Here is a 19,073-nt window from a genome sequence, read left to right as displayed (position 1 = left end):
ACCATAAAATGAAATAATATTGCCACTTAATAGGTAAGTTGAAAATTATGTAAGTTTTATTACAATAACGTTATTATTTTGATACGATTTCTTCAACTGTACTTCTTTAAAGCAAAGTTTATCTTCACTGGTAACTGTAAACATGAGTCCTGTGAAATTCCATAAACCAAATCATATTTCTAATGGACAATATTTATCTGGTATGGTATATTGGAAAAGAAGCTTATAAATGCCTTAAAACAATTATAATAAAAATTAAGGTCTTATTTGCAACTTAATGAGTTTATCTTTCTATATAACCGTGATGCACAGGTAATTTTCAGTGAAGTAGAGAGTCCAAAAACACGTTTGCAACAGTAAATGTGTAGTTATGATATAGAATACAAGTAGTTTGATCACGCTTAAAAATGTATAATTTGTCAGGTCTATGAAGTACATAAAAAGACAACTTAGTTTGCTTTGTAATTACATACAATGTAGAAACAAAAATTATTGGAGTCATTTAAAGGTTTAGAACTCACTGAGGTTAACATAAAATTATCAGCAAACGAATTCATTTACTAATTGTGATACCGTGGTCATCACATGAGTCATCTCTAAGGCATAAACTGCAGTCCTGTGCATATGCAATTGCACAGCTGTTCTCTGGTATGATCAAATTTCCAGGTTTGGATAAAATATTTTTTTAAATTATATATCATATATCAAACAGAAGACGTTTTTTAACTTTTATACCATTATCGGGATTTGTTACTTCAAATTCAATTTCACTCATGCCGAAAAAAATTTTGATCTCTAGACCAGACTTCTTTGGAAATGGTTTATCCACGTGAATTTTACCGAACATCCAAGACGATTCTTCATCTGTGAAAACTGGATTCTTTTTGTCTGAAGCATAGAACTGTAAATTTCCGTCCCAATCTGGTTCAATTCCAACCGTTTCTGTTCGTGTTTCATTCTCTTTTAACGGCTCATTTTTTTCTATGATCTTTTTAAAAACTTTATAACACCGGTTCTCTCCATTTACTTTGACTGGTTGTCGTTCACCGTGTTTCTTTACGTCATAAGGAAGAGTGACCTCAAACCCATAGGTCTTCTTGCACCGTCTGTATTCTATTAGATTGGACCCATGGCCGAAATAAACAGCTCCTCTCAATACGGACCATGCAGCTTCCCCCTCTTGGAAGTGCGGTGTGACTACCTGGACGTCTGGAAACGCCTTTTTAACTGCATCAAGAAGAATCATTGAATTTGAGAATCCACCCGCCATAATGATCAGTTCAATGCCCTTCCCAGTGGAACAATTCAAAAGGCTTCTCAGATGTTGCAAAATACAATATATGGGTTGTTTAAAACATGCTTTTGCCAGCTTTGTAGAAAAACGAATTTTGTCCGTTCTCTGTTCAATTCTATAGGTTTCTCCCTCTCTAGTAATTTCGTTACTTTTATTATTGTTTTTAGAGCGATGTCGATCCATATTCCACAATGCACCTGGAATTTTCAAAGTGAAGTCGGTGTCATCATCATCATCTTTGAGCATTCCTTTTGAGATCTCAATTGACTTTTCGAGTTCATGATATTCACTTGAATTGCTCTGTCTAAATTCTTTTAAAGCATCCGTTCCAAAAAGATCACCCAAAAGTGACAAGAATTCTTCATTGACTCTGTTTCCTCCCCAGTCCCCGCCCGACGGAGGAAAGAGTTCCTTTAGGCCTTTCCCCTTCAATACTTCGTAACTGGTCACATCCACAGTGCCACCTGTGAGGAGAAAATATCGCTTTCAGAGAGAGAGAGAGAGAGAGAGAGAGAGAGAGAGAGAGAGAGAGAGAGAGAGAGAGAGAGATTTACTCTTATATTAAAGATAAAAAAAGTTGAACAAAACTGTGCAGTTGAATGTGATTGACAAAAAATGAGGTCTAAGATATGCATTTAAATTTGGAATTTTCATTTGCTGCTGTCTTTTTTAAATTTCAAGCATATGACTTTGCCTGTAAAATTAAAGGGACATGGTCAGGATTTTCGACAAATTCCATTTTCTGTTTTAATTGTTTTCAATGCTTTAGGAATGTATTTCTAATGATCAAATGAAATTTGAAAGTCAGTCATACAGTAATAAGCAAAATACAAGACTCAGAATTCTTTGTCAAGTAAACAAGGCTCTTGCCCTGGGGTTTTTTCTACATAGATTAAATATACGAGTTAAACATTTTTCAAGCCGATTCATCTATCTTTAAGCATATATAAACAGTTCCTAACGTTTAACATTCATTTTACGTCTAAAACTGGAATTTTTCCTTCAACATTCGAAATATAAAGAAATGCTTTGTTCACATAGAAACAAGAGGCCCATGGGCCACATCGCTCACCTGAGGAACAATAGGTATGATAGTCAGCTTAATGGAGTCATAATACAAACAATCTGGACAATGTACAATAATACATGTAGATCCTGTATAGATAAAATCCATTTTTCCCCCCTTAGAACTCGGATAGCCCAGATTGCTGCCAATATTTACTTTAATCACCGCTCCTGCACATATATAGGGACTAAACGTTACGCAGGGAGGGATGACCGCACACCTACGCAACTCAACAGGTACCAACGTTAACACAAGCAGGGATGACCGCACACTTGCGCCAACAGCTCAACCTAACGCAAGCAGGGAGTGCCGCACACTTGTGCTAGAAAGGCCTGAACACCAGCAAGGATTACAAAGCACCACCGCCACAACCACCACCAAACAGTCTCTCATCGCAATGCTATAGACACTGTCTCTATATATGTGCCGGCCTAAAATAATTCATAGTATCTAAAAATTGGAAATCAAAAATAAACAAACTTATCCGGCCTAACCCAAAACGTCTTATGCAGAGCAACTTATATACATTGAATTTTTATTATTGTATAAAAATAATCATCACAATAATTGGTTAACAGTGGATGCATTAATTAAAATAATCAAGAATCAATAAATCAAGGGCAATAACTCAATACAGTAATACAAAAAGATTCTAATGAAAAAATAGCTGCCTGCTTCAATTTTATAGTCATATCACATGTTGAGTATTGCAGTTCTCAAAAAGATCCTTTACAATTGTTTATATATGGGATATTTAGCTACATCAAACTCTGAACCTTCTTGTGAGGCCGAAGAATTGTCCTGGAGCCAAAGTCTTAACAATTATAAAGAATCATCTTGCTGATTAGTTTCTGAGAAGAAGATTTTTAAAGATTTACTCTATATTTTCCTATGTAAAACTTTAACAACCCCCCCCCCATGTGGCCCCACCCTACCCCCGGGGGTCATGATTTTCACAACTTTGAATCTACACTACCTGAGGATGTTTCCACACAAGTTTCAGCTTTCCTGCTGATCAATTTCTGAGAAGAAGATTTTTAAAGATTTACTCTATATATTCCTATGTAAAACCCCCCCCCCCCCCAATGTGGCCTCACTCTACCCCCAGGGATCATGATTTTCACAACTTTTAATCTACACTTCCTGAGGATGCTTCCACACATGTTTCAGCTTTCCTGGCTGATTAGTTTCTGAGAAGAAGATTTTTAAAGATTTACTCTATATATTCCTATGTAAAATTTCGACCCCCCATTGTGGCCCCACCCTACCCCCGGGGGTCATGATTTTCATAACGTTGAATCTACACTACCTGAGGATGCTTCCACACAAGTTTCAGCTTTCCTGACTGTTTAGTTCCTGAGAAAAAGATTTTTAAAGATTTACTCTATATATTCCTATGTAAAATTTCGACCCCACCCTACCCCCGGGGGTCATTATTTTCACAACTTTGAATCTACACTACCTGAGGATGCTTCCACACAAGTTTCAGCTTTCCTGACTGTTTAGTTCCTGAGAAGAAGATTTTTAAAGATTTACTCTATATATTCCAATGTAAAATTTCGACTCCCCATTGTGGCCCCACCCTACCCCCATCGATCATGATTTTCACAACTTTGAATCTACACTACCTGAGGATGCTTCCACACAAGTTTCAGCTTTCCTGGCTGATTAGTTTCTGAGAAGAAGATTTTTAAAGATTTACTCTATATATTCCTATGTAAAACTTCGACCCTCCATTGTGCCCCACCTTACCCCCAGGGATCATGATTTTTACAACTTTTAATCTACACTGCCTGAGGATGCTTCCACACAAGTTTCAGCTTTCCTGGCTGATTAGTTTCTGAGAAGAAGATTTTTAAAGATTTACTCTATATTTTCCTATGTAAACCCCCCCCCCAATGTGGCCTCACCCTACCCCCAGGGATCATGATTTTCACAACTTTTAATCAACACTGCCTGAGGATGCTTCCACACAAGTGTCAGCTTTCCTGGCTGATTAGTTTCTGAGAAGAAGATTTTTAAAGATTTACTCTATATATTCCTATGTAAAATTTCGACCCCCCATTGTGGCCCCACTCTACCCACGGGGGTCATGATTTTCACAACGTTGAATCTACACTACTTGAGGATGCTTCCACACAAGTTTCAGCTTTCCTGGCTGATTAGTTTCTGAGAAGAAGATTTTTAAAGATTTACTCTATATATTCCTATGTAAAACTTCGACCCCCCATTGTGGCCCCACCCTACCCCCAGGGGTCATGATTTTCATAACTTTGAATCTACACTACCGGAGGATGCTTCCACACAAGTTTCAGCTTTCCTGACTGTTTAGTTCCTGAGAAGAAGATTTTTAAAGATTTACTCTATATATTCCAATGTAAAATTTCGACCCCCCCCCCCCATTGTGGCCCCACCCTACCCCCGGGGGTCATGATTTTCATCACTTTGAATCTACACTACCTGAGGATGCTTCCACACAAGTTTCAGCTTTCCTGGCTGATTAGTTTCTGAGAAGAAGATTTTTAAAGATTTACTCTATATATTCCAATGTAAAACTTCGACCCCCAATTGTGGCCCCACCCTACCCCCAGGGGTCATGATTTTCTTAACTTTGAATCTACACTACCTGAGGATGCTTCCACACAAGTTTCAGCTTTCCTGACTGTTTAGTTCCTGAGAAGAAGATTTTTAAAGATTTACTCTATATATTCCTATGTAAAACTTCGACTCCCCATTGTGGCCCCACCTTACCCCCATCGATCATGATTTTCACAACTTTGAATCTACACTACCTGAGGATGCTTCCACACAAGTTTCAGCTTTCCTGGCTGTTTAGTTTCTGAGAAGAACTTTTTTAAAGATTTACCCTATATATTCCTATGTAAAACTTCGACCCCCCCATTGTGGCCCACCCTACCCCCGGGGGTAGTTTCAGCTTTCCTGGCTTTCTGGTTCTTGAGAAGAAGATTTTTGAAAATTTCTCGAAATTTTTCATTAATTTCTAATTATCTCCCCTTGAAAACGGGTGTGATCCTTAATTTTCACAACTTTGAATCCCCTTTGCCTAAGATGATGATTTGTGCCAAGTTTGGTTGAAATTGGCTTAGTAGTTCTTGAGAAGATGTTGAAAATGTGAAAAGTTTACGGACGGACGGACAGACGGACAGACAGACGACAGACAAAATGCGATCAGAATAGCTCACTTGAGCTTTCAGCTCAGGTGAGCTAAAAAATGTAAGCTTTGTAACTCGCTTATATAATTCTATTCAACTCAACCAATCACACTAAAATTTTGCTTACCTATTAAAAATGCCTTACTGAAGCATTGTATACATTAAAATCGGAAAATAATTTTTGACCAAAATCGTGACCATGCCCCTTTAAGAGAGTATAACAGTTTGTAAATCTTCATTTTGAAACAAGAAACCGATTTTACTGAGATATTTTATCTGTTTAAAAATCAAGAAATCCACTTTTATCTAATTCTGTAGCAAAATAACACAAAGCATACCAACAAACGAATTGGTCAGGCAGAGTATGAATTCATTTATTTAAAGATAAAATGCTTTTATGATAATCCATGTAGGATATGAAGATGGCGACATTGCAGAAAAAATATCGCTACCTGCTATAAAAAGCATCTTATTGTTTATATTTACATCTTTCTTTTATCCGATTAGTAAATTGATCGTGAAGATTAAATAAAAGTAACAAAATCATTGCTTAACATCAGTAGCCTTTGTAAGATGAGGATATAGCCAAGTCGACTTGTATGGGAATTTGAGTCTGACATCATCATGAATATTTTGTGCATTCTGTGTTTCTCTTAGATTGTCGAAAGTTTCGATTATCTGTGTAGAGAAGATTTCAGTGCTTTCAATTTCTATAGAATTATGAATCAAAATCGGTTTTTTAGAGAAATGGAGGAGAAATGTATTCTTCGTCCTCTTCCGTACATTCATAACTAAATATGCAGTATCCAGAGCATGCGCAGATAATGACCACTAATTCATAGAAAACAATAAAAGTTTTCCTGCCACTACCACTCATAGTTAATTCAATGCTCGCTCAGAGAAGACTGCCCGTGTAGTTTATTAAATTTATTTCCTTCTAATTAATTTTTTGTGAGAACTTTTCATTTAATTCGCGTTTTATTGGATTAATTTGGAAGAAAAATAGGAATTTATCATCATCAAGCAGCGCCCGGGCTCCCCTAGCAATCGTTGGGCGAAAAATTCGACATCGTCTTCGCAGATGCTGACCACTCTGACGCCATTGGTCAGTGGAGGGCACGCTGCCTCAGAGCAGCTTACTATCGTGCCCACAGAGGCTTCTATGCCAATCATTTGTGGTTCTGATCCCGCCATTTCTGTGGTATTGCCAGACTCTGTCACCGTTGATGCTGACAGAAAACAATTCGACTTCGAAGTCGCTGATAGTAATTTGATTTTCCTCTCGGCCTGCTCATAGTGGCTCTGCTTTGGCGCAAAGTTCGCCAGTCTGCGCCATCAAAGCAGCCTTTGTTTGCAACACCAGTCACACATGTTGCAGAAAAGCGCAAAGTAGCAAGTACAGCGACTAGGCCGAGCAGCATTCCGGATTCCTCCACACAGTCGGGTTCGAATGTTACCGGAAGTTCGAGTGAGGTAAATTCAAACATGGCGGCGCCCATTCCCGATCAAAACATTTCGCGTTCGGAATCGATGCCAGTGTTAAAAAAATATATACATTGAGAAAAATATACTGTATTCTATTTAACGCTTTTGACAGAATGCAGCTTCCGCTAAATCAAACACAGCGGTAAATGCCATGCACATATGTTTAAGAATAGTCACTTTCAGGAAAACGCTAATTCAAATCCATGCCAACTTGTTTAAAAACTATTATCCACCAAATATCGTACACGCCAAATATAATTCGATTACAGTAATCGACCAAGTAATGTTCCATTTTTGTTGGTGCCGACAGTCACCAACAAAGTCAGTTCGATTTATAAGAATATGTCTAGGTTTAATAAAGACTAGGACCATGGCTTTCAAAATACCCAAGGTACCCTTTGGCCAATCACGTTTATGGCCAGAATAAACAAATTCAAGTAGACAACAAGACAGCAGTCACTTTCCTGAATCACATGAGAGGAACTCATTCAACATCAATGAACACTCTTGCAAAGGAAATATGGGAATAGGCAATATTGATTAAAATTCATTTGACAGCGGTTCACATTCCAGGAGTGGAGAATACAAATGCTGACTTTCTGAGTCGACATTTTATGGATCAGATGGAATGGCAGTTAAACCAACAGATAACTTGCAAGATATTTCAACGACTTTTCCAGCTAGAAGTAGACCTATTTGCAAGTCACCTAAATTTCCAGATTCCACGTTATGTGCCATGGCAACCAGATCCTATGGCATTGAAAACAGATGCCTTCTCAATTTCATTCAGAACCTAAAATTCTTTGCATTTCCTCCATTTAACCTAATATCTGCAGTGTTTCAGAAAGTATTAAGGGATGATCCTCTTCTAATACTGATAACTCCGCCTTGGAAAACACAACCAGGTATCCACAAGTTCGTTCGTCTTGCGAAAACCCTATTCCCCTTCCAACAGTGAACAATTTACTGCCATTGCCTTACGACCTAGAAGAGAAGCACCCGATGGAGAGGACCCTCAAGCTAGTCGCGTGGACAGTGTGCTTAAAACGTTTCATTACAAGAGGCTTTTCAAAGAAAACAGCGGAAATACTTAGTACGGCATGGAGAACCAAAACTAATAAACAATATCAATCTGCATGGAGACTGTGGTTGGGCTAGTGTAGCAGCAGGAGTGTTGATCCATTTCAACTATCTATAGTTGATATTGTGGAATTTGTGTCTTGTGAATTTCAGAAAAATAAGTCATAAAGTGCAATTAACAGCTATCGCTCAACTTTATCTACCACTATTCCACTGATTGATGGTTTTTACGATTGGAAAGCACCCAACTGTTGCAGTAGTACCAAAATATGCATGTTTGTGGGATGTTTCAGTAGTTCTGAAATTTCTTAATTCATTACCGTGTAATGACGATTTATCGTTTAAAGATTTAACGCATAAATAAGCTATTTTAATAGCTTAAGTGTCTGCAGATAGGAGACAATTCATTACACTTTTGGATCTTAATTACGTGAGGATATTTCCGACAATGGCTATGTTTGTAATTAACAAACCGCCTAAAACCTCCAGACCAGGCAAGCCAGCCAAAAGAATAATTCTACCAGTTTACACAAAGTGTACAAAATTATGTGTAAAGTCAGTTTTACAGTGTTACATTAATAGAACTAAAGAATTACAGAGCAACTCGATGCTGTTTATCTCACTTTTTAAACCTCATAAGCAAGTTACTTCATGTGCTATTGCCAGATGGATTAAATCTGTGATGATAAGGTCCGGAATCATTGGATATGGTGCCTATTCTACAAGAAGCGCATCCACTTCTGCAGCCTTAGAAGAGGGACTTTCAGTGAAAGATATCATGAATGTGACTGACTGGTCATATGCTTCAACCTTCAACAAATTCTACAAAAAAGTGACTGGGTCATCAAACGTTTCTTTTGGACAGACAATTTTACAATCTTCTACTTAGGTAAGAGTTGCACTCAACTTTTGAGTGCATAGTATATATACATGCTATGAAGTCTGGATATTTAGCTATAAATGAACGTAAGAGGACGAAAGAATTTACAATTAGACAAGGGTAAGGTACTTACCTGAAGGAGAATTGGGATTCTCCGAGTCCTTGTCGTACATTCAGAGCTAAACCCCTACCTACCCATCCCTGTTTTTTATTGGCACATTTCTCATTTGCACACACTTCATAAAGTTCGATGTTGAGTAGTGGCGGAAAAACTTTCTTTTTTCTATGAATTAGTGGTCATTATATGTGCATGCGCTGGATACTGCATATTTAGCTTTGAATGTACGACAAGGACTCGGATTATCCCAATTATCCTACAGGTAAGTACCTTATCCTTGTCTAATTGTAAAATATACTAGAATCTCTCCTGTAAGCATTCATTCATGTATTTCAAGTAAAAAACAGGACGGGATTGGATGCTAAGATGCTAATGCATGATTCTCTGAATTTTAACTTTTTTATAGATGGTTCTATATTTATTCTCACCTCCAGCATCCACGACAATAAATTTGCGACCGGGATGGAAAAGGTGTTTCTTGGACTCGGACTCGTACGTGAATATAGTTGCCGCCTCCGGTTCTAAACATATCTTCATTTGCTGTTCGATTATACCAGCCTGAATATATATATATATATATATATATATATATATATATATATATATATATATATATATATATATATATATATATATATATACTTCGTTTTTGTTTATTATCATTTTTATGGTTTATGGGTGCTATATATTTACGAGGTACATGATATTCTTGTAAAAAGTTGTATTTTGGCTAAGGCACTTGCTTTGGTGGAAATATTTATTGCATGCATGCAATTGTATTTTACATACATCTATTAGGTTAAAGAGATTAAAGTTACATTTGTGTAGATCATTAATTTAATGATATAGAACGAAACCTTTTCAGCTGCTTTTCTCATGAATGATATTGCCTCCTCTGGCCAAATTGCTGGAACGGTTAGAACCCATCTGATATCCTGTTTTTCACATTTAAAACCAGCCTCTTCGAAATGCCTTAAAAATGCGTCCTTAAGGTACCGTATGGATTGGGAGAACACGTTTAGTCCATACATTGTCTTTCCATTCTGAGCTGTTAGTTGAAAATCTCTCAAGTCATCTAAATTCTGACATTCATGAGGAAAAAAAAATTCAGATGCCCAAAAGAGTATGCTGCATTAAGATGGCGGCTGGAAGTTCGTAGTCAATTAACGACTTAAAGATAAAAGGAGGGATTCAAATTTTAAAGATTAAATCTAATCTTTCCTAATAATAGTGTGTGGCTTAAAAAATCATTCCTTAAATTTTAAGGTAAGTCTGATGGTTATTTTGCTGACAACCCAGTCTCCATAAGTACTAGAAAACGTGTCTTCTTTTCTTGTAAGTATAAGATTTAACACAGGATGAAGCTCTGTCGTTCAGTCAACTGAATGTTTACTGAAAAGTTTGGAAAGGTGAGTGAGTAGCAAAGCTATATCATTCAATCACCAATCAATTAACATTCAGTTAACTGATTGGCAGAGCTTTATGTTGTGTAAAGTAATAATGTTAACAGAATGAAATTAAAATGATTACCTTCTTATAAAGTTGCATTTTGAAACTTTTGAAAAAATACCAATCTTCATGTTTGTTGTCTTCAGCCAAGTGGTAGAACTTTTTCTCTGCTTCAAAACCAAAGCTGTTAAATTCACCTTTTGGGTCAAACAGGATACAAGTTGACGTTTTATTAGAAACGTGGTTATTGGACGGATCACGCCATTGTCTTAAATGGTGACTATTTGGGTTTGATTTGTGATCGTCTCTCGAAGAAAACGAATATCCAGAATAAGTTGTGCCCAAATCAATCGCGGCAACAAACAGATAATCCTCGTCTAGTTCTTGTCTTTAAAGATAAATGTGTATAATTATGATTATTATTTTCCTTACGGATCTTGTTCTATATACCATGTTTTATGACAATTGAAAAGTCATTTTTTAGGGTGGAATCCTAGTAAGATGTGTTAATAGAATAAAATATGTTTAAACTAAAGATACATGATTATATTCTAAAGTACATGTGTTTTATAAGTGTTTGCAGAAATCGATCTGTCTACAACAGAGGACCGATCGATTCTTTACATTTTAAACATTTATTTCCTCGTGAATTGTAAGTTATATTTCTTATACGTTTTTGCAAATCTAACATAAACATATGAGTTCATTTTTCTACATATCGTTGTAAGTTTTTATCTGTAATTTCAGACTTAATTGAAACTAAACGGTCTCTTGATGCAAATAAAGTTCAGAATGCCTGCACCAGAGTAACTGCTTACACCTTTGCTTTTTCAACGCGTGTGAGATGATGTCCGTACGAAAGACGAATAGGGCCACTTAAAAAAATATTTTTATCTCGTAATTACGAGAAAGGATCTCGTTATTACGAGTTAGTTATCTCGTTATTACGAGTTAATTATCTCTTTTTTACGAGAAAAGATCTCGTTATTACGAGTTAGTTATCTCGCTATTACGAGATAATTTTCTCGTAATTACGAGAAAAGATCTCGTTATTACGAGTTAATTATCTCGTTATTACTATTCGAAATGGCGCGTTTCATTATTCTATTCTTTTTATGTAAAGTGTATGAACTACTGCAATGTCTTTTAATAAACACATACTTAGCATAATCATCGTTTAAAAGTCCACATAATTTGATATAAAATCAGACCAAGCAGTTTTAAAGAAATTTCAGAAGAAGTAGCAAAGCAGATTGATTAATAGATTCATTGAACTATTTATTAATAATTAAGAAGGATACGTGTAATTTGTTTTCAGACTCCAAAATGTTAATATGGTACCCTAATTGTACGGATAACTCCTCCTACAGTTCTCAAGATAGGAAGTTGTTCTTTTGCAGATTAATGGAACATATATCAGAGGTGTGCATATTGCTAGAATTTTGATTTCTGATTATTTATGAAAAAAATACCAGCTTTTGAACTTAGCCATTTTTTGGCAAAATATTGCATAAAGGGTACTCTATTTCACTGGATACGGGTTGACATGGATTATGGATACAGTTCACATAAAAGAAAATCCGGTTTGCTGTCACATTGACAGCTTTTCACTTGTTACGACTATAGAACTACCTGGTATTTACTTCGGAGTGGGATTATAATATATATAAGTTGAATAGTAAAATTACATGAAGTTCTTTCCTTTTATTCATATAAGATAACATATCAAATCCAATCATTTTGATAGGTAGAAATTAATAAATAATGATCGTTGTTCTTTAAATATTAATCAAAATTGAATCAACGTTTCTGAATAAAAAAGATAGACTGAAAGGGTGATTCAGTCGACTTGGAATTCTTTTCAGAATCGCACCATTTTATAGAGATCTTTTCTCGTAATAACGAGATCTTTTCTCGTTAAAACGAGATAACTAACTCGTAATTACGAGATCATTTGTCGTAATAACTAGATCTTTTCTCGTAATAACGAGATCTTTTCTCGAAATAACAAAATCTTTTCGCGTAATAACGAGATCTTTTCTCGTTGTCGTAATAACGAGATAATTATCTCGTAATAACGAGATTTTTTCTCTTAATTACGAGATAAAAATATTTTCTTATGTGGCCCTATTCGTCTTTAGTATGTCCGTAAGCTTTAACTTTATTTTTTTGATAAGTAATAATTCTGAAATTATTTAAAAACCTTTGAATCTGACAACTTGTTTTGAAAAAAATTATGCATACGCTGGCGATATTTAATTCCATATAATTTTATATCACGACAGATTGGTAGTACACCTTGAACATCAATTTGTAAACAATGAACAGATTGTGTTCTACGTGATAAATGATGTATTTTTTTCAAAACAGACCTTTTTTTGTCAATGACATTATAAACAATGATAGTAATACACTGTACAAGTTATATTAAAATTAGACCTAATGTACCTAGAGCGAGTGATGCACTAAATACCCACTCACTAGTTTGATATGAAATTAAAAAAAAATTATTTTGTCAATCAACTGCAACAGACCATGTACATGTATATATTATCCATTTCAGTTTATATTTTTTATCCCTGCCCGCTCCAATAAATATCCAGCCACACAATTGGTTGCTTATTTTAATTTTAAAGAATACGTTAACAAGCAATTAAGCAAAAATGATCGGACAAAGTATATACAAAAATGAAAAAAAAATACCGTTCAACATATTTTAAGCATTGTATCATATTAATCTGTGGAGTTTTAATTCCCGCGCTTGCCCAGGGTTTCATCTGTGTGTATTTTAATTTTGTGTCAGACTCTATTTTATTCCTTTCTTTGTAAAAACACCAACTCTGCGGGTGTGTATCCGTAAAGGTTTATATCTCAATAGGATAAAATGATTTAGGAGAAAAAATACTTGAGTTATCTGTAATAGCCCAAAAATTGACCAAGTAGCTTCAATGGGGAATACGAAATGTGTTGTCGTCTTTTCTTGAGACATTATAAATCGATAAGCTACACGATTTAAAGACGTTGCGTTACATACACAAATCTAAAGGTGATTTATCGACTTTTTATAAATAGAATAAGGTTCAATTAATAGCATTTTAACTTCTGAAAACTTTTTGGTTTTGTTTTGTTTTTGGTTTTTTTAAGTATATCAAATCGGGATAAACATGCAACGTATTTGTTTCTAAAGCCGCATATATTTTCTTCTCTCTTGCTCTTTTACATACTATAGTATACATGTGCATGTAACTTTTAAGGGGTCAAAGTGAAAGTGCATCATAAAGTGAAAATTAATACTATCTCTTTATAATTGCTACATACCATCTATTAATACATATTTGATAAAAACTGAAATAGTGAATTGTACATGTGTTATGATACTTACTGTGCATTGACTTCTTTTCCCTCCGCTTTTTCAGTGGAGGTAAAGTTCCCCATATTGCACAGGTAAAGTGCATCTAGTTGTCAGATCTTCTTATTGTACAAAGATAAAGCGCGATATACAAATCTAGATCAAGAGTATGTTTAGCCTTTCAATATTTAAATTTTCTAGTGACTCTCTGTGATAACACTACGAATCGATTTTGTAACGTGTAATTCAATACATGTTATTAATGACAGTTTTAGTATTTAATCATACTATTGCTGAAAATTATATAAATGTAAGTAATAAGGAATCTTTAGTTGAATGTTATGAGGTGATCAAATCGGTCGGTCGTAATCAAATCTTTCATGAAGCCCTTTGGGCTGTATTGTATTTTTTGGGCCGTATTTGATCACATCATAATATTCAAAGAACGATTCCTTATTCCTCAGGTTATTTAGATCTAATCTCTATGTACAAAATTTAGACCCACACGAGGTTCTAGAAACTAAGTAAGTAATTATGTTTATCGGATAGCAATAACTTAATTAAGACAATGATCGATTAAATTTTCACTGATAAAACATCAATTACAGAGCACATTCATTAACCATTTAGTATCATTTTATTCTACGAATCAGAACCTTTCAAATTTGTACCGAGTTTTGTTTTTTTTTTTTCATTGGGCCTGCCATTCCGTCTATTTCATGACAACAATTACGATTTATGCACTCATAGAGTTAAGAAAAAATGTAAGCTGTTGCAAGAGTTATTCCCCGTGACCGTCATAAGCTATGTACATGAATAATAGACCACAAAATGTACCGAACTGAACAGTAAGATTTAATGTTTAATATATAATATAAAAGCTATTTTCCTACCATGGCTATGTGTTCGAATGGTCTGCGTTCACATAATTTCAACATATTACTAGTATCCAAGGATTTTAAAGAGGTAAGGAAAAAGACGGCATCTTGTAATATCGTCTCTCACAACAGTTCAATACAACTACATTTTTAAAACTGCTTCACATATCCTTTTCGAGTCTCCTCCGTCGCTCGTTCCTGGTTGAACCCACACATAAATTTTCCTGTGGTATGAAACTTGTACGAGACAGGTAAAGCAGTACAAAATTATATGTAGTTTGGTTGTTTTTGCTCTGGTTATAATAAATAACATTCTGACAAATCGCAATTTTATTTCATTTTTTTTTAATCATTTCGTGTAGCTCTCGCAGTAATTGTAGATTTTCGTGGTATTTTCTAAATACTGCCTCTGGTACATATTTTTAAAACATGTGTATCAATGGCGTTTTAATTAATTATCTATTGTTTTGACGAAGTTTACTATTGAATTCACAATTGCTACATGTATATGTATGTATTTCGCATCTTTCACGCTATCGCGTATACACATACACTGTACATACTTTATAAAGTGACGAAGAATTTTATTTAAATTGATTTGTTTTTACTCGTGTTATTATAAATCTATAGTCCTCTTTAAAATTGCAAATTAAATAAAAATTCTTTGTATTATGATTAAACGAGTTCGATGACCTACATACTATGGCGTACACGAGTTTTCTTTCCCGGCTTTGTAGGAGATATGTGCGTGTTTTGTGTATTTACCTACACTGCTCCTCTGCACAAAATATCTCTCTCTTTATAAACCGTCCACAGTCCAAAATCCTCGCTGACGGTTGTTTTTTTGGACCGCAGGAGGTTGAGGTCCCTGTGTTGAGTTTTAACACCCGGTTCGTTGTCTTTTAACTGCTCGCCTTATCTGTGTATTGCCGGTAGTCGGTCACCATTAATCAGCAATATGTATCTATTTTAACGATCGGATTTATAATTGCGTCTCACGGTAGCAAAAAATGTTTAAATGCCTGAAGTACACAGGGGCACAGTCTTTGATAGTTTACATGATAAAAGACTAATTGTGACGTATGGCGATCTTCGGATAGGGTTGCTACATGGCATGATTTTTTTTTGGTAGCTAGTATCAGAGAACAGTCTGATTTAAATATTCTTTTAGAATGGATTAATAATTATGAAAAAATACCAATTGGAAATGTTTTATAATTAGTGTCAAATTGGTAGATTTTAGTGCTCCAGAAATGGGGCGCTCTGCAATGTGATTTATTGTGATTCAATAATTGTGAAACACTAATTTCAATGAAAAAAATGCAACTGGAATCGTTAAAAATAGACGCCACGCCTGTGCCCACCTTAGTTCGGCGCCACATCGAGCACCCCCGGAACCACCGGCTGAGGTTGACCAAGAATGGGAAGAACCCCTACCGCCTGGACCGCTCACAGACCCTCGGGGGGTTACAGCTCCCGCGGGAAACCTCCTTCGAGATCGAGCGACCCCAGAGTCACGGGACGCAGAAACTCGTGATCAATGTGGCTACCTCGTTTATGAAGAAAGACAATGCACGATTTGCTACAAAACAGATGGATCCGCCGCTAGCCAGGAGTATTAACTTACCTAGCATCGCCACCTTCCGCCAAACGAAAGTGTCACCGCCAAAGTTGTCCATAATTAATGGTGATTCCTTCATGAAAAGGGGTTTCCGTAGACCCGCGAGCGACAAGATGCACCCGGCGTCGCCACAGAACTTATCGGACGAAAAACAGGAATGGATTGGCAGGTGGATCGAGAATACGAACAAAGCTCTTGAAAACGATGAATTCTTCATCACGGACCCATTACCTATCTTATCGGAGAATTCATGAGTGTGCTACTATATCTTTAACGCCATTTTCTATTTTTATGTACATATTTGTGATTTCATGGATGCATATCTAAAGGACGAAAGTGTTTTGCTAATTTTTTTAAAGATTTTTTTTATCTCAAGTTGAAGTTGGTGAATTATGAGGATTGTGAACTTCTAAAATGCTTAATTAATTTTGCGATTGTTATTAAAAGTCATCAGAACATGTATCTATATGCTGCTATCACAAGACCGAACTTTGACGAAGAAAGTAACCGATGTATCGGAAGAATAACTACATATATCTTTATCAAACCACTTTATTTTACTTTACTGTATGTTTTCTTATAATATTTATTTATATTTATATAAATTATATATGTACAGATAATGCTTGTATTGTATGTACATGTATGTAATGCAGTATATATTCATGTGTTTGAATATATATACATGTGTGTGTTCGTGTTCATCCATGATTTACCCTCAATAAAATAATGAAAGGTGCTTTCTAAAGCTTTTATATACCTTTTTTCGGAAAAAATCAATCCGAATTATTCATCACCAAATCCCCTATAGTTGATAATTTTAAAAACGTCACGTCGCTAGTGTTAAAAATGTAACAAAGATGTAATACCACTACGTTTTTATACAGTCATGCATTCAAATACATGTACAATCTCAACGGCTTAATGCATAAAAACAAAATGTAAAATAAAATTATTTAAAATGTATTTATTCCTTTTTTCTCTCTTTTATTTGTTCATCTTAATTTTGATTCAAATCGATTATAAAAGACATATGGCCTACTAGTATTTGTTTAATATTCAATTATTCGATTTAATATTACATTTATTTAAAAAAAAAAGCATGTCCATCCCATGAATACAAACAGTTTGATGGCGATAGCCAACCCTTGATCTTAAACCAATAAGGAAAGGCTGTATACAGATAAACAACAACAATGTGATGTATAATATCATAACCGGTAGTTATACGTGAACCGTCCGTGGTCATTGACGGATAACGGAGAACATGTAAACATCATTAATATTCATAACGGTGAAATCATGTGTTTTAACCAATGGAAGATAAAAAGCCCAATATAATGTCCGTTTAACGGCGAAAATCCTTCTGTTATGTCATGAAACGTACGAACTGCAGATATGAAAATTTAATTGCAATATAAACATGTCAACCTCAGGGTGAATGGAAACGTTATAATTTACTGCTGTACATAAAAAAAAACACATGCTGCTTCACAAAACAATGGAATCAAAAGGCACTTGGCCAAGCGGTCAGTATATGGGGGCATGCTTGGAGAAAGAGTGGATATGAAAACGGTCAGATATGTTGCATTATTGCCGAGAAAAATCAAAGAATATACTTATAAAATTAAAAAAAAAATTGTGTTACACTTACGTAGTTTTGTGGTATCAAACGGATTTTGTACAAAAGGCTTTATTGCTTTAATATGTACATGAATGTGTATAAATATATTTTGTAAGTAATATTTACATAAATTACATTTAACATGCACACAAATACTGGGGCTTTTTGGTTTGTGTTTAATCAAAGCATGTGTAAGATATGCACAGATATATTATTTTTTCCTCTATAATCAATGATTCGGCATCCTTGAATGATTCTATTTGACCTGCAACAGAGAAACAATGCATTTGTACGGTTTGTCTCTCGCAATCTGTAATTGTATTGACAGGTCTTTGTGATATCAAAATTCAATAAATTATTTAGCTTTAAAATTATTGAATACACCACTTCAACAAGGCATTACTAAATGATTGATTCATTTCATGTGTAAATAATGATTATAAAACTTAAATCAACCAACAGCAAGCTTAGTATTTCACTTAATCAAAGATGCCTGCAAATAGACATTTGAGAACCATTCTTTATTTAAAAGTGTTCTTTCCTTGCTATTATTTTGGTCTTCAAAAAAATATTTTTTTGAAGAAACGGCGAGGCACCTTATTTGTAAATATTCTCCCTGAATCCATTTTAAGGAGAATCAATTTCAAATGAGCAAACTAACCGTGGACCAGGAAGTGGAATATACAGAAAGAGGCACAATTATCGCCCCAATGCAGTCCGCGCTAATTGTGTCAGCTCGGGGGCGCGCATCCATTGATCACCGAGTTAATCATAACGTGGACAAAGTAGAGCCTTCATGGAGGTGACACTTACCTAGGATTTTCTGCGTCTTCTGAGCATCTAGGCTGCAGTTATCAACACGATAAATGGATATATTGTCCCATATGTGTCCACTCCCGTACATAAGAAATATATAACTGCCTTAATAAATATCTTCTCGGACAAAGGCATAGGTAATTTATTCAATTTCTTTGGAAGACATATTCTCCAAAGCCGTACTATAGTTTCAGCAAACACAGGGTTATATACTGATGTAAAATTCGTTGTATTCATTTT

General features: G+C 35.2%; 1 protein-coding gene across 1 annotated transcript; it reads right to left on the bottom strand.

Moving 5' to 3' along the window:
* Positions 1-27: 27 nt before the first annotated feature.
* On the bottom strand, positions 28-14,318 carry LOC117689975 (heat shock 70 kDa protein 12A). Its single transcript, XM_034472575.2, has 5 exons — positions 13,928-14,318; positions 10,627-10,933; positions 9,954-10,178; positions 9,525-9,654; positions 28-1,758 (listed from the first exon to the last, which is right to left on the bottom strand). Exons 1-5 carry the CDS (start codon positions 13,978-13,980, stop codon positions 698-700), a joined length of 1,776 nt encoding a protein of 591 aa, XP_034328466.2. The 5' UTR covers positions 13,981-14,318; the 3' UTR covers positions 28-697.
* Positions 14,319-19,073: the final 4,755 nt, after the last annotated feature.

The sequence above is a fragment of the Magallana gigas genome, chromosome 8, assembly GCF_963853765.1.
Source record: "Magallana gigas chromosome 8, xbMagGiga1.1, whole genome shotgun sequence".
NCBI classification, from domain to species: domain Eukaryota; kingdom Metazoa; phylum Mollusca; class Bivalvia; order Ostreida; family Ostreidae; genus Magallana; species Magallana gigas.
This window is presented reverse-complemented; position numbering and strand designations above follow the sequence as displayed.

Bases quoted from the DNA above. Each gene is read 5' to 3' on its own strand.
- LOC117689975 (XM_034472575.2), bottom strand. From the start codon at position 13,980: ATGGGGAACTTTACCTCCACTGAAAAAGCGGAGGGAAAAGAAGTCAAT. The intron at 10,934-13,927 runs GTAAGTATCATA...TTATCTTTAAAG, and splicing joins GGAAAAGAAGTCAATGCACA to ACAAGAACTAGACGAGGATT. The intron at 1,759-9,524 runs GTGAGAATAAAT...TTCTCCTCACAG, and splicing joins TATTGTCGTGGATGCTGGAG to GTGGCACTGTGGATGTGACC.